General features: G+C 43.1%; 1 protein-coding gene across 1 annotated transcript in view; it reads left to right on the top strand.

Moving 5' to 3' along the window:
• Positions 1-16,958, top strand: part of DYRK3 (dual specificity tyrosine phosphorylation regulated kinase 3) — a 37,135-nt gene continuing 20,177 nt past the window's right edge. The window contains exon 1 of the mRNA XM_082246269.1: positions 1-262. Within this exon, the coding sequence (XP_082102395.1) occupies positions 154-262 (109 nt within the window). The 5' untranslated portion in view covers positions 1-153. The remainder of the gene's footprint in view (positions 263-16,958) is intronic.

Raw genomic sequence — 16,958 nt, 5'->3', positions numbered from 1 at the left:
GATACAGTCTTTTTTTTTCTATGCGACCCCTTCCAAAATGGCCCCGCCCCCCGTGGCTAGCCCCGCCCGTTCGGCCTCTGTTTGGGTGCTGTACGGAACGTTTCCTTGTGTCAGGTGTTTAGAACGGGCCGGGCAGGACGGGTTGTCACGCGGATGAGCCCGAGCGGTTCCGGGGATGGATTACAGCAGGCGGGGGTTGTTTCTGTCCCGGTGGCAGATATGATGCTCCTTACAAGGAAGCCGGAGGGCCCGATCACAGCAGGTAGGTGGGCCAGTGCCAGTCCTCTGATTCTATGTTTAGGTTTCCAGTGCCAGCAGCAGGCTGACCTTATATAGATCTGAGATGAGGGAGAATGTGGTTGCCTAGGAGCATTGATTGCCTGATGTCAGTGTTCCAGGAAGAAAGGTAGACGTGTGCAGGCTCCTGTCATATGACCGTGTCCTCATTACTAGATTATAGAGAAGGATCTGACATAGTAAAGCCTTGCATTGGTATTTTATCCCCTGAATTATCATTGTATCACCACCTTGGATCATCCTGTTTTCTGCTTCCCTTAGCAACGGACTTTGCACCATGCAAGGTTGCGCTATTTTTAAATCCCCTCCCCCCACTGTGCAAGACTAAAAAAAAAATCAGAAACAAAGAGACGCTCACCTAAGATGACTCCCACTGCCTAGGCACCGATGACACGCAGAAACACATTTTTGTGAGATCTCCGTAAGTGACATCATCATGGCCTAGGCACTGGTGCCGCAAGCCGCGGTCTAAGGTGAGTGTGTTTTAGGGCCGCACACATCAGTTCGCATGAACAGGTTGTGATTGAATCTGCACCGCATCAAAATCGCAACCTTTACATGCTAGGTTAAAGCTGAGTTCCGAGCTCAAAATAGAAAAAAATCGATTTTGGGCCATCCGCTTGCTGAGGGCCACCTGAAGAAGAAATGGATGCTCCCAATTTTTTTTGGTCACTTACCTTGATATTAAAGAAAATATACTCGCATTCCTTCCACTTCCTCCCTCTGCGGCCGCGGCCCGCGCTGTCACTTCCGGTTGGCGATGACTCCTGGAAGCTGAATGTCATCGCTCCCAGGAGTCAATGCGCCTGCACCGGCCCCGCTCGTCACTTCGATGCAGGCACGGCATTCCCTGCTAAACAGCTTCTGGGCATGCCGCGCCTGCACCGGAAGTGACGAGCAGGGCTGGTGCAGTGCATTGTGGGACTCCGACGTCGCAGAAGAGGACGCGATGGCTTCAGCTGCCCACACCTGAGATGGCAGCGCTGGAGAAGAAATTTTCAAGGTAAGTATTCTTATAGGTAAGTGCGACCCGGGACAGATCAGAGGCTATCCATTGTGGAATGTACTAGCCCTGACTGTCCCGGGGGTATTTTTATCTAAATTTGACCCCCTGAGGACGGAACTCCGCTTTAAGGTAACGACACCCTGCAAGCCGTTTGCAAAAGGCAGCGGGAATTGCAGAATCCCACCCATGCGATCCGATTCTGGTGCAGACAGAAAAAGGGTTCTGCACAAGTTTGGCCCGAATGCAATGCCGATTAAGCCATAGAGTTTGTATGGCTGAATTTGCATAACACAGACATCGCATGTGGTGCGAATCACATGTGATGTCTGGCATCGCATTAGTGTGAACCGGCCCTTAAAGCGGTCTTCCAGCCTCCCCCTCAAAAAATTAAGTCAGCAGCTACACATACTGTAGCTGCTGAGTTTTAATATTTGGACACTTAATTGTCCTGGAGTCCAGCAATGTCGGTACCGCAGCTGATGTTTCTATCGGCTGTCGGGTGCTGCCATTGCTGGTAAGGGAACCCGGCAGTTAAGCCTTGCGGCTTCACGGGCAGGTCCCTACTGCACATGCGTGAAGCGCGCTGTGAATTTGGATTGGCTCGGCAGCGGGGGAAGGAGGAGGGGGCCAAACCTCTGAGGGACAGCAACGCCGTCTACCGGAAATGGGGAAGGGTACCTGTCAAAAACAGGTACCCCTTCCCCCCTGAAAGGTGCCAAATGTGGCACCGGAGGGGGGAGTAAGCAAATGAGCGGAAGTTCCACTTTTGGGTGGAACCCCGCTTTAATGTGACATTCGCAAGGGCGTTTGGCCGCACTGCGAATCCCAGCGACAAGAATCAACTGATCCCTGTGACTGGGATTGACAGCTGTGTGCCAAGAGATTGTTTTCCTTACAATTTATACCTAATTGCTGGGTTTTTTAAATCAATAAATACTTTTTGACAACATTATTTGGATCTGTTTAGGTACCTTCTTTCCATGGTTTCTTTACCCACCCCTCCCTTTTTTACCAGTATCCTATTTTTGTACACAGATCTATGTCTCTATTGACGCATTGTTTTTTGATGGTTTACATATGCCATCATAACCCCTCTTCCACCTATGGGACTTTTTGCCCCTAAGGTGTTCTTTATTACATAGCTGTGTGCCAAGAGCTGCACAGCTATTTGTGCCTAGATGCGGGTTTGTGTACGCAAACAGCTGTCGGAATCTGTAGGTTCTTGTGGCTGGGATTCATAGTGGCTGAATGCCTGTGTGAATGTACTCTAAAGCCTCGTTTACACTAGATTTGCTCTCTGAAGATCAGCGTTTAGGATGCTCTTCAGAGAGTGTCTGAAAGCAGTACAGAGGCGTTATATAGGCTCCTCACTGCCTGTTTTAACCCCTAAATGCTAGACTACCCTGCCACAACTGTGTGCTTTGTGGGGGGCTTGCAGCTCGGCCCCATTCACCTGAATGAGTCGTGTTTGGCAGGTGATAGTGCCCATCAAGCATGACAGGGGGTATAATTCCTGCATGACACTTGCACATTTCTGGCTGCTGCCTGTCCAGGGTAGTTGAGGGGTAATTTTTCTTCCACTGACTCCCCCGAACCACTAGAGGAAATGAGCCCTAAGGGTGGGTTCACACTTGCGCGATGACAGACATCGCATGTGATTCCCGCACCATTGCTTTGCAGATCACATGCGATGTCTGCGCGACGGGAATTCAGCCATACATACTGTATGGCTGAAATCGCATTACATTTGCACCAAAATGGTGCAGTACCCTTTTTATGGTCCGCACTGGAATCAGATCACTTAGGTGTTAACACCTATGCGATGCAATAGGATTCCTGCACCATTTGACAGTTCACTGCGATCTGCGAACTGAGCTGGGGGTGCCAATTACCTTTACATTGACACCCCCAGAGGTTCGCAGATCTCAGTGTGAACCACTGTGCAATGCAGGAATCGGCACTGAATTGCAGGGTTTCCCGCATCACACCAGTGTGAAATGGGACTAAAGCAGAACTTTACCTCGCTTCAATAAACATATATAAGGGGATAGGCACAACAATGTTTATTTGGTGATTTACTTTGTGGGAACACAGTTGGGTTAATTGGGTTGTCTGCAGCTATCCATTATATTTACATCACTATATAGGTATATATCCACACACGGGCATCAGGAGGTAGCGTGGGATAACGCCCCCCTCCCCCCCCCTTTTTTTTAGATAATTAGAGGAGGAATCCTTTTTTTTTAGTGAAGCGCAGCCAGCTCTTCCACCTAGGCCAGAATGACATACCTTCTTCCCACCTGAAGCCCCTTGGGATGCCTATGTTGTGGATCTCAGGAGGTTTGGGTATACCCTACTGCGGTATATATATATATATATATATATATATATATATATATATATTTAATATACACCGCAGTGTCCTCAGGCCAGGTGACAGGAACTGGAAGAGCCAGTTAAGCTTCTGGTAATGTAGCAAACATGGCGGTGCAGGACATGATAGCTTTTGATGGATCACTATGCTGAATTTGGTGTTATTTCAGGTCACCCCAACAGACCAGGTAAGCACTGGTTAATAATACAATTAACCCCAGGAAAGTAAGGTTCCTCTTTAAAGCTCCTGTTTGGGATAAAATGTCCCCCTTTGACCCCCTTCTAACCGATCGCCTAGGAGAGAAAGAGGAATATATAGGTGTGAGTAGGTATGCGTTCTAACAAAGGGGTCCGGTGTGGCCCCAAAACATTACACCTAAAGCAGGGTATACACGCACTTTTATTATTTTCCTTCAACCAGCAGTTTGAATGAAAAAAGGAAACCCTGACGGATCCCTCTGCATTATTACAAGCAATGTGGATCCAGGGTTTTCCCCCTGTCACACTATTGTGGTCTGACAGTGGGGACTTCACCCTATCCCCTCCTGTTAGAATCCACAGATCACACCGAATGCTGCTTTTTCAGTATTACTGTTTAACAAAAGATGGTCGTTAGACTGGCTTCTGTTGAACAATGACGAGTACACACATAGCAAAAATTGTCTGCGAAGAATGTTAATTTTGACCATCCATTGCCGATATATAGTGCTTTGCTCTATGGTGTCACCGGTCTCTAGATGGTATCTGCTACAGCACGTGCTTTATAACCTTTTCCGTGAACGTGTGTTATGGGAATAGTGCACATTGCCAAAAACAGGTACTTACCCCCACAAAATAGCCTGTGTGTGTGTGTCACAGGCTGGGCGGGGGGGGGGGGGGGGGTGGAAGAACTTGTGGGTTGGTATCATTTTTGGGTCATTGTCCGTTTTTTACCTCAATTTTTTTTTTTTTTTTATGATTTTACACCATGTGCATTAATGCATGGTAAATTAACTTCAGTTGATATACTTGTTTTTTTTCTTTCTTTAAACGTGTGTGTGTGTGTGTGTGTGTGTATGTATGTATATATATATATATATATATTTTTTTTTTTTTTTTATTCCCCCCACAACTAAAGCCAATTTACTTTCCTAAAGTGGTAGTAAGGTGATTTTTTAACTTGTACCTACAGGCATGTCTATAATAAGGCTTACCTGTAGATAAAGTGAATATCTTCTAAACTTTCACTGTTTAGGAAATATTCACACTGCATGCAACCAGTGATGTCACTGGCACATGCATACCGCCCCAGACCATCAGAGCTCTGTGCCGCAGTTGAGGGCTCCCGGGCATGACTGACATCACAGCTGGAGCCTGCGAACCCGGAAGGAAGACTGGGTGAAGATGGAAGCCCTGTCAGAGGTGACAGCACACCGCTGGAGGGCTTCGTTCTAAGGTAAGTATTTTAATCTGCTAATATGTGATGCATACTAGCTGTCTTGCAGGGGATTTATTTACTTTTCTTTAAATGCTGCGATTTACTACCGCTTTAAACGCGTGTCTGAGACCGTGTTGCATGTTCCATGTTCACCCAGTACATAGCAATGCTGTGTTATATCAGTCAGATTGTCATTGCGTTGAACCTGCTGTAGGCACCTCATGGGGGACTAGGAAATAGCATGACCCCTGGAATGGAAAACAGCACGACCTTGCATTTTCATGTAAGGTCTTCTTTAGCACTAGCCAAAAATAGCAGGCCTTTTAAACAGTGATAACTCGAGTAGTAGTCTTAGGAGTCAAAACTCAATAACAATGTATGTGCAGTAAATATATATGATTCATGCAATAAATGTTAAAACGTACATACAGTATAATGCACAGGAATGAAAATACTGTATGGGTATGCTTTCCCTGCCAAGGACATATTACATTTCTTATTTCCTTTCTTAGATCGCCATTGACCAATGTAATGACAATCAAATGGGTAAAGTTGAATTCCATGTGTGGCTTTTTTAGCATAGTTCCATTAATATAGCTTTGACTAATGTAAGTATGTATGTGCTATAAGACGTAAATGCGATGCTGTAGCACCTTTCTCCTGCGCTCAGAGACAGGGCCCCCTATCAAACTTATTTAAAGGTGTTGTTCCACGGAACTCACGCTTGGCTCCCCAAATGGCCATGGCCTTGCTGCCCTTTAAGACTGGGGTTGTCTGCAGGTGCTAGAATCAAAAAACAAACATAGGGCGCACCGGCCTAGCGCATTATCCTCAATAATATAAAAGGAAGAAAAATTATCCTGATGGGGTTTTAACAAGGCATATACATATATGGGAGTAACAGACAAAGAATATTTTGTATAAAAATAAAATAAAATGTAAACTTACATTTTTATACAAAATATTCTTTGTCTGTTACTCCCATATATGTATATGCCTTGTTCAAACTCCGTCTGGACCATTTTTCTTCCTTTTGTACTATTTTTTTCGGGGGGATGGCATGATACATATCTAGTTGTTCGTATCACCCCTGCACATGTCCTTTTTCTGTATTACATTATCCTCAATAATTGACTTTATTCATTGCAAATGTATATACTCACAAAGGTTTAAAAAAGCACATCCAATCCCAACATCTGTAACCAATGTCCTCAATAAAGCCCCGTACACACGCACCGATTGTTGGCCGTAAATTTTCGGCCAACGTCCGATCGGCCGATTGTCGGCTTGTTGGTATGATGCTTCCGACAACCGACTGCGACTTTTCGGCCGAAAAAAATCTGGTGTGCATACTATAAAATTTTTGTTGGCCGTCACCAGAACGGCCGATTGTTCGTCAGTCAGTACAGATTTCAGCTGACAAAAGTCAGATGAGCAAGACTGGGCATGCTCAGAGAAGAAAAAACACACGAAAAGTAGACCAGCACATGACATCACTTCTGCAGTTGGTTGTTGTTGGTCGACAAAATTCGTGTGCAGTCTAGAGCACATTTCAACCAACACAACAACACCGGACAAAAGACGGCCGATCGGTCGGCCAACAATCGGTGCATGTGTACGGGGCTTTAGTGATGGCTAACGCGTCTCGAGGCTTAGCCCCCTCTTCAGTTTTTAAACCTTTGTTTGTGAGTATATACACTTACAATTATTAAAGCCTATTATTTAGGATAATGCGCTAGGCCGGCACGCCCTATGTTTGTTTTTTGATTCTTATGGATGTGCTATACCTGGCTGATCTCCCCAATGCCCCCCCTGGAAGCTGGAAATCATTGTAGAAGTTCCCATTACTAAAGCGATCGCCCCTTGCCGAGCGGCTGCCCTGCTTCATAGTGAACACAGGAGGCGATTTGCTTGGCACAGGTGCCATTCGCTGAATGCCTTGTGTTTTATTAACGAATGAATGGTGTTCCTTGGTTGGGCAAGGTGGCGATCGTGACCTCTCCACCTCATCCAATCAGAGAACTCTGCATTTAGTCCAAAGTGTTCTGTGAATGGTGCCCCATCTGGACCAATGTAACTATGCATACAAATCCAAATCCATTCTTGAGCTTTAAAAAAAGTTTTAAGCAATGAACTAGATTTTGACATTGGCCTTTCCAGTTACCAGAAATGATAGACGCACGCCCTCATTCATAATGAAAACAGAAACCTTCTTGTGGCTTTTATTAAACCTGGAAGTGTACAGACCTGAGTTTAGTTTCAGTGCAGCAACAGGGGAAAAATGAGATCCAAGATTCTGCATCCCCAATCAGCACATGCAGCACACAGGGGAGGCAAATCTCCATTAAGAGGACCTGTTGCTCCTTGGATATACTCGTTGACCCTCTTATTACGTTAATGTTAAATAGAAAAACAAAAAGTAAGTAAAGTGAGATAAAATGAAACTAGTCCATTCACACACACAACACACCTGCAGGAACATAAAGTAGACAAAGGCATAATTATCATTCACAAATATGTTTGTCCCAATGGCAGTACACATAATAGGTATCCCATGTACATAAAGCGCTTGTGTTGTTGCTAGGTGTTGTTTTTCTGCACTTTGGTATGTGTTTGAGACAGGACTGGAGGACACAAACAACAATAACCACTTAGGTTTTGTCACTTCCACCACTTTATTCACAAAAAAAAAAAAAAGAAAAATGAAGGTGATGTGCTGTAATCGACCCTGACGCTATGCTTTTAAAGTGGTAGTCAACCCTCCCCCATACATTTTCCTTATTTAAATTCTTAATAAACACTGTACAAATTGCTGTGTGTAGATGTTTCCTAACCTGCTTCGTTTGCTTGTAATCTGTCCAGTCCTTTTTTGGGACATTAGTGGCGCATGCGCATAACTCCCCCGATTCACGGCAGGCCATTTATTACTATGCAGTAGTTCTGTCATCTGCCGAGATCCACCGAGATCCCGTGAGATTTGCGGGACTTGCACCGTCACAGGGGTCGTAAACATCGGCATAGCAACGGCACACAGTGGCGGAGATCAGCTGCATCTCACAGTGGACTGCGCATGCGTGAGATTACAGGAAGGGCATAAGTATAGGGCACCGCGGACTCGGAAAGGCATTACTTAGCATGACACCGGCTTCTCCGGGTAAGCAAGAATTTGAAAAAAAGTAAGAAACATAGGAAGGGGATGATTAAAATTGGAGAATGAATTGGAATGTTTTATTACACTGGCTTTATTAACAAGCAGTATTTGAGGGGCAGAGTTTACTACCGCTTTAAGCTGGCCACATACAAAGTGAATTTCATCTGTCTGCAATCTCCTGCATAACATTTTTATATTGAAGGAGCCAGGAAAGAAATTGGGTGAACAGTGCATCCAATCACATGCAAGCACCGCTTGGGAATTTTGACAGCTGGCAGGGATGGCCATCGGAATACAATAGCTGCAGCGGGAGATTTTGTCCATTTGCACTGTTTGGCGTGGGTGGAGGGATCTGAATTATTTATTTATTTTAATTTGTGTTTTTCAGTTTTTTTTTCCTTTTTTTTTTTTTTCCATATGCGTGTGTGTGTATAGCCAGCTTTAGACTAATGCCTGGTACACAGGAGCCCTATATCAGCTGATTTAATAAAAACCAGCTTTTGGCCCATGTGTACATCAGCCTGTCTGACAGAAGCCAGCTTAACTTCTGGCTTCTGTAGAATGGGCATGCTGGAAAAACATTTGCTGAGCCGCATCTGATCAGTGCTTGCAGCCAATAGTTGTAATAAAATCACATCGTTAGTACAGCGACCTCCTCCTGAGCACCTCCAGGTTTTGTACACTTCAAATAAAGTTTTTGAACAAAAAATAAATAAAAATACAGGAGTCGTGTGATGCACTAAAGCACGCACCACAGTGCCCCCTTCCGCAGTCGGCAATGAGGAACTGCCAGAGTGGTCAATCTCTCCCCGAAGGTACCAGCCTATAACCCAAAGTAGGAATATCAAGCCTGCTTCTTGTATTTTACTCCCAGGATATGAAAGGTCTTCACCGCCACTTCCCTTTTTATGACCAATACTATTTTTTTTTTTTTTTTCCTTTTTTCTGGATAAAATGAGAATCACCATTTTTTTTTGCTTAGAATAAAGATCACGATTCTCAGCGTAACATCTTTTACATTATACAAAAAAATTGGGCTAACTTTACTGTTTATTTATTTTTTTTTCAATTAAAGTGTATTTTTTTTTCACCAAAAAACTGCATTTGAAAAACTTCTGCGCAAATACGGTGTGTCATAAAAGATTGCAACGATCGCCATTTTATTCTCTAGGGTCTCTGCTAAAAAAAAAATATATATATATATATATATATATATATATATATATATATATATATATATATATATATTGGGGTAATTTTCTAGAAAAAATACAGATTTTATCTTTTAAGCAACAAGTGTCAGAAAAAGGCTTAGGCTGCCCATACACCTGCCGAAATATCGGGCAAACTCATTTTCGAAAAATGAAAAATCGGCCCTGAGAGCAGACGATCGTGCCATCATGTAATGACCGAATTTCAAACGATAAATCGTTCAATGGACATAAATGAATTCAGTTTGTCACATATACCTAGTGCGAAAAGGTCGGCCCGAGAAACATTAACCTTTCAATTTATCGATCGGGCGGCAGATTTTCAGAACTGTTCCTTCGATTTTTCGGCTCTGAAAAGTTGAAAACGATTTTCTATTTGTGCCCATTAACTGGAGGAAAAACGGACGATTTGACCAAATGACAGATTTTCGAACGATTTTTTGGCAGGTGAATGGCCAGCTTTAGTCTTTAAGTGGTTAAACCGCCCTTATTTACAGATGGAAGTTCATTCCTTTGATCTAAAAGAGTGAAATGATAACTATAAACACAATGTTTTACAGTGTATCTAGCAGCCTTAACAATGTTGATAAACATTTGCCAGGGCTTTTCTTTTTTGACAGCTGTGAGTGAGCAGAGAATGGCTCTGTGAGCCCCCGTTCACACTGGGGCGACCTGTCAGACCTGGTCGCCTGACAGGTCGCCTGCCATACAGAAGCTATGGACCCGTTCTAATAGGAGCGACACAAGTCGCTCCGGCTTAGAAAAAGGGTCCGGAGCTTCTTTGGGGCGACCCAGAGCGACCTGCATAGACTTCAATGTTATGAAGTCCGTGCCGGCCGCTCCGAGGTCGCGGTGCGAGCAGCGCGCCGTGACCTGTGTGGTCGCCTGGGGAAGTCGGATCACCCCAGTGTGAACGGGGCCTAAGAATTGAGGACATGCTGTTTTTTGTAACATTTCTGTGAGTTTCACATCGGTTCCTGAGTGGAAAAGTGTCACACCAGCATTTTCGTTTGAACGGATCATGTAGAAAACAATTGTTTTCTGTATGCCTTTGCAGAGACTACCCTAGTAAAATGTTACTTCTGTGTGAATGAGCCACTAACTTCTGCTGCAGGCAACAACAAGGTCAATTAAATGTTTAGATTCACGTTTATGGTGCCCAAAAGGCTTGATGCGTGCTTTGGAAGATATGAAGTGTGGTTTGAGAAGACCTTATTGTGAGGATCTGCACAAATGCTCAGCATCAGGAGGAGGTTGTCACTCAAGATAAGAGCACTAAAAGTACACTTATCCTTTAACTGCTAGCAAAGCGATTAATAAGTGACCGCACAATATATCCGTAAGCTACATGTGCAGCAAGATCAGGTTGGACGGTAATCCCTGCATAGTAGGGTGTACAATGCTTTGTTTTATTTGCGGTTTATTTTTAATACTGTGTACATAGTCTATGAATATTATGTCGTTCTTTACCAGTTGATCTGTTCAGTTATGAATTTGACTCAAATTGTTTATTAAGTGTATTCTAATTATGAGAAGTTGTATATAAAAACATGAACTTCTTTTGCAGATCTACTTCTTATTAAGCTTCTTATGATTATATATTTATTTATTTTTTTTTTTAATATTAATAATGGCACAGATGTAACTAGCAGCTGCTACTTTTAGCAAAAAAATGTTTTTTAAACTCATATCTAAAATAATCGAACATGTCATGTGTTTGTCCCCAGACATCCTGATCTTTGTGTAAGCCTAAATGGTATGTCAACCCTAAGAATGGACATTTTATTCACTTTGCTTAAATATAAAACTGAAGTATTTTGTGATCTCTGTTAAGTGAAAATTAAATACCTGTTGGTGTTGTCAGAAATCCAGCAATCATCTTGCTTATGTTGCATGGTAATATTTAAAGTATCCTTAAACCCTCAGCATTATTTATCTTAATACATTAACCACAATAAAGTAGAGGTGCACCTAATGGTAATTTTGGTTCCAAAACCAAAAATGGATGCACTTTACTGAAAATGACAGTTTTAAAATAATTAAATGAATAAAAAAAAAAAAATATATATATATTATACAGTGGGTACGGAAAGTATTCAGACCCCCTTAAATTTTTCACTCTTTGTTATATTGCAGCCATTTGCTAAAATCATTTAAGTTCATTCTTCTTCCTCATGAATGTACACATAGCACCCCATACTGACAGAAAAACACAGAATTGTTGACATTGTTGCAGATTTATTAAAAAAGAAAAACTGAAATATCACATGGTCCTAAGTATTCAGACCCTTTGCTCAGTATTTAGTAGAAGCCCCCTTTTGATCTAATACAGCCAGGAGTCTTTTTGGGAAAGATGCAACAAGTCTTTCACACCTGGATTTGGGGATCCTCTGCCATTCCTCCTTGCAGATCCTCTCCAGTTCTGTCAGGTTGGATGGTAAACGTTGGTGGACAGCCATTTTTAGGTCTCTCCAGAGACGCTCAATTGGGTTTAAGTCAGGGCTCTGGCTGGGCCATTCAAGAACAGTCACGGAGTGGTTGTGAAGCCACTCCTTCGTTATTTTAGCTGTGTGCTTAGGGTCATTGTCTTGTTGGAAGGTAAACCTTCGGCCCAGTCTGAGGTCCAGAGCACTCTGGAGAAGGTTTTTGTCCAGGATATCCCTGTACTTGGCCGCATTCATCTTTCCCTCGATTGCAACCAGTCGTCCTGTCCCTGCAGCTGAAAAACACCCCCACAGCATGATGCTGCCACCACCATGCTTCACTGTTGGGACTGTATTGGACAGGTGATGAGCAGTGCCTGGTTTTCTCCACACATACCGCTTAGAATTAAGGCCAAAAAGTTCTATTTTGGTCTCATCAGACCAGAGAATCTTATTTCTCACCATCTTGGAGTCCTTCAGGTGTTTTTTTAGCAAACTCCATGCGGGGTTTCATGTGTCTTACACTGAGGAGAGGCTTCCGTAGGGCCACTATGCCATAAAGCCCCGACTGGTGGAGGGCTGCAATGATGGCTGACTTTCTAAAACTTTCTCCCATCTCCTGACTGCATCTCTGGAGCTCAGCCACAGTGATCTTTGGGTTCTTCTTTACCTCTCTCACCAAGGCTCTTCTCCCCCGATAGCTCAGTTTGGCCGGACAGACAACTCTAGGAGGGGTTCTGGTCGTCCCAAACGTCTTCCATTTGAGGATTATGGAGGCCACTGTGCTCTTAGGAACCTTAAGTGCAGCAGAAATCTTTTTGTAACCTTGGCCAGATCTGTGCCTTGCCACAATTCTGTCTCTGAGCTCTTCAGGCAGTTCCTTTGACCTCATGATTCTCATTTGTTCTGACATGCATTGTGATCTGGAAGGTCTTATATAGACAGGTGTGTGGCTTTCCTAATCAAGTCCAATCAGTATAATCAAACACAGCTGGACTCAAATGAAGGTGTAGAACCATCTCAAGGATGATCAGAAGAAATGGAAAGCACCTGAGTTAAATATATGAGTGTCACAGCAAAGGGTCTGAATACTTAGGAGCATGTGATATTTCAGTTTTTCTTTTTTAATAAATCTGCAACAATGTCAACAATTCTGTGTTTTTCTGTCAGTATGGGGTGCTATGTGTACATTCATGAGGAAGAAGAATGAACTTAAATGATTTTAGCAAATGGCTGCAATATAACAAAGAGTGAAAAATTGAAGGGGGTCTGAATACTTTCCGTACCCACTGTGTGTGTATATGTGTATATATATATATATATATATATATATATATATATATATATATATATATATATATATATATATATATATATATATATAATTTTACACAAAATTTTTTTTATATATATGTAAAATTGTATTCCAATCTGCTTTTTAATTACCGTATTTATCGGCGTATAACACACACTTTTTCCTCCTAAAAATGGAGGAAAAAGCAGCAGTGCATGTTATACGCCGATCTTAAAAAAAAAAAAAAAAAAAAATGGCCAGGAAGCATTGCCGAGAGCAGAAGGGGGCGGGCCGGGCCGAGGAGAAGGGAGAACGAGCGAGCGCAGTCATCGGAAGTCCTGCCTATGACAGACGTCCCACATCTCGGCAGAGGAGGCGGGACTTCCGATGACTGTGCTCGCTCGTTCTTCCTTCTCCTCGGCCTGGCCCGCCCCTTTTGCTCTTATGACAGACAGCTAGTCCTTCCTTCTCCTCGGCCCGGCCCGCCCCTTCTGCTCTCGGCGCTCCTTCCCGGTCTTTTTAAAAACAAATATGGTCAGTTCCAATGGCGCTTGCGAGGCTGCATATTTGGACATTGCGCTTGCGAGGCTGCATGGACACTGCTGGTGGGCTGCATTATGGACACTGCTGGTGGGCTGCATACATGGATACTGCTGATGAGGATGCATTCATGGGCACTGGTGAGATATCCTTTTGATTTAAAAAAAAAAAAAAATGTTCTGAGTTCAAAGCTGTTTATTTTAAATTTAAGCTTTTTTCCTGAAATTTCTCTCCAAATATTGGGGTGCGTGTTATACGCCGGCGCGTGTTATACGCCGATAAATACGGTAATATCATGAATTTAAATTAATATAAATTTGTATGCCATTATTGGCATCTTTAGCGCAATAAAAGCTCAAGAAAAATGTATCCCTTTTAAATTCTATGTATGTCTTCGCACTGGTCCATTGCGATCCTGTTGCGGTGTTATAAATCCTGCTGTTGCATTTTTGGTCATTTTAAAAAACCCCACCAAAAACGCACCTCCCCATTGAAATGCATTGAAAATGCAGCAAGAGCGCATTAATAACGCACGTGTGTTACATTTTTTTTTTTTTTTGGTGCGGTTCTTGAGTCCCATGACATGAAAAGCAAATCATAATCGCAGTAAAATCACGTGCATTATCGGCACCTATTTCTCTTATTGGCGAGATGCAAATAACACGATTTTTGGCTATGTTTCAGCCGCTTAAATGTTGGTGAATCTCTAATAAATACCTGTCGGTGTTGTCAGAAATGCAGCAAGCGTCTTGCTTGTGCTACACGGAAATACTTAAAGTATTATTAAATGCTTATGTTTTTTTTTTTTTTTTTTTTTAAGCTCAATACAACCACAATAAACATTCAGCAGTAAACTTTTTTTCTTTCCTACCCCCAACATTTGCAGTTTACTACTTTCATTATTGCTGGCTTCTGCTTTCTTAGTGCTGCTTCCCTGAACCTCTGGTCTTCACAGGAAAATATTAAGGTTTCATCTACACTAGCAACTCCTAAGCTTGAATATAGAAGTTTTTGGCATTTTTTTGCTAAAGCTCCTAAACTCAACTCCATAAAAGCCTGTGTCCATGTACACGTAGACTTTTAGAAACGTTTAGGAGCTGCTATGGTTAGGGGAGCTTCAACCTTTCTTTTTTGAATCAAGAAAATGCGGGAAAATGCAATTTGGCGTTTTGCCACGATAAATGTAGGCAGTGTGTTCATTAAGGCTGGCCATGCATGGGTCAAATTTTGAAAGAATTTTCTTTGGAAAACTTATCCAAAGAATTTTAATTCAAATTTTGCACCATTAGTGGGCTGCAGCAATGGCCGATTTTCGTGCTGTCATCCAATTTGAGTGATTGAGCATGTTGGAAACTTTTTTAAAAACTATTGTTTTTCCCGATCGCTTTTACGGTGCTAGGAAGGACTCCTTCAGTGGTAGTTCACAGGCCCTCCCGTTCCTCCAGGGAGCCCAGAATCGCAGTATTCTGTAAGCAGTCAGGACAGACCTCTCCTCTGTGACAAATGAAGCTGGAAGCAACAAGGATTTTGTCACTTTTGATTTTAGAGCTGTCGTGTCCTGACTGTTACAGCTTGGGAAGCAGCTGATCAAACACAATTTGGACAGAAACATCAGGGTTTATTAAAGAGTACCTGTCACCTGCCCAAAGCTAACACAAAGGGGCTTGTTTGCCCCTTGTGAGGTGCAATAAAGTTAAATAAATAAAAAAATTAAGTGTAAAATTAAAAATAAAAGAAAAATCACATTTTAAAAAAATGAAAGCACATCAGTCTCCTGGTGCACACAAGCCAAATGAAAATGCGCACATAGGTCCTGCACGTGCATATGTAAACAGCAATGTTAGATCATATCTGAGGCATTACTGTGAACGTCAGAGTGAGAGCGATTAATTCTAGGGCCATAATTCACAATGACCTCTAAACTGAACTTAAAGCATCACCAATGAACAGTTTTGGGTACCATAGTTTTTTGCCATAAAATGGGCTTGCACAACTTTTAAATTTTGCCATGTTTGGTATCTATTTACTCAACACAACATCGTTTTTTTTTTATATTTTACCAAATAATTGGGTATTTTATATTGTGTTTGTGTACACTAAAATTCATTGAATTTTATTTTTCCTGAAAATTAATGGCTGCGCTAATATTGTATGACCTAAAATTGAAATAGCCACCATTTTATTAACCTGGGTCTCTGCTTTCAGAAAATTTAACCTATTTGGCGTAATTTTAAAGAGGAGCACGAATACTGTAGCTGCTGACTCCTGCAGTATGTGCAGGAGAGGAGTGTACAAGGTATGACAGCGGGCAGTTTGTGCAGGAGAGGGGTGCACACGGTATGACAGCGGGAAGTATGTGCAGGAGAGGGGTGCACAAAGTATGACAACAGGCAGTATGTGTAGGAGAGGGGTGCACAAAGTATGACAACAGGCAGTATGTGTAGGAGAGGGGTGCACACGGTATGACAGCGGGAAGTATGTGCAGGAGAGGGGTGCACAAGGTATGACAGCAGGCAGTATGTGTAGGAGAGGGGTGCACAAGGCATGACAGCGGGCAGTATGTGCAGGAGAGGGTTGCACAAGGCATGACAGCGGGCAGTATGTGCAGGAGAGGGGTGCACAAGGTATGACAGCAGGCAGTATGTGTAGGAGAGGAGTGCACAAGGCATGACTGCGGGCAGTATGTGCAGGAGAGGGGTGCACAAAGTATGACAGCAGGCAGGATGTGTAGGAGAGGGGTTTACAGAGTATGACAGGCAGTATGTGTAGAAGAGGGGTGCACAAGGTATGACAGCAGGCAGTATGTGAAGGAGAGGGGTGCACAAGGTATGACAGCAGGCAGGATGTGTAGGAGAGTGGTGTACAGGGTATGACAGCAGGCAGTATGTGTAGGAGAGGGGTACACAAGGTATGACAGCAGGCAGGATGTGTAGGAGAGTGGTTTATAGGGTATGAAAGCAGGCAGTATGTGTAGGAGAGGGGTGCACAAGATATGACAGCAGGCAGTATGTGTAGGAGAGTGGTGTACAGGGTATGACAGCAGGCAGGATGTGCAGGAGAGGGGTGCACAAGGTATGACGTCAGGCAGTATGTGTAGGAGAGGGGTGCACAAGGTATGAGAGCAGGCAGTATGTGTAGGAGAGGGGTGCACAAGATATGACAGCAGGCAGTATGTGTAGGAGAGTGGTGTACAGGGTATGACAGCAGGCAGGATGTGTAGGAGAGGGGTGCACAAGGTATGACGTC

This window comes from Pelophylax lessonae, assembly GCF_965119305.1.
Source record: "Pelophylax lessonae genome assembly, chromosome: 2".
NCBI classification, from domain to species: domain Eukaryota; kingdom Metazoa; phylum Chordata; class Amphibia; order Anura; family Ranidae; genus Pelophylax; species Pelophylax lessonae.
Note: the sequence above shows the minus strand (reverse complement) of the source record. Positions and strands in the feature narration are given on the sequence as shown.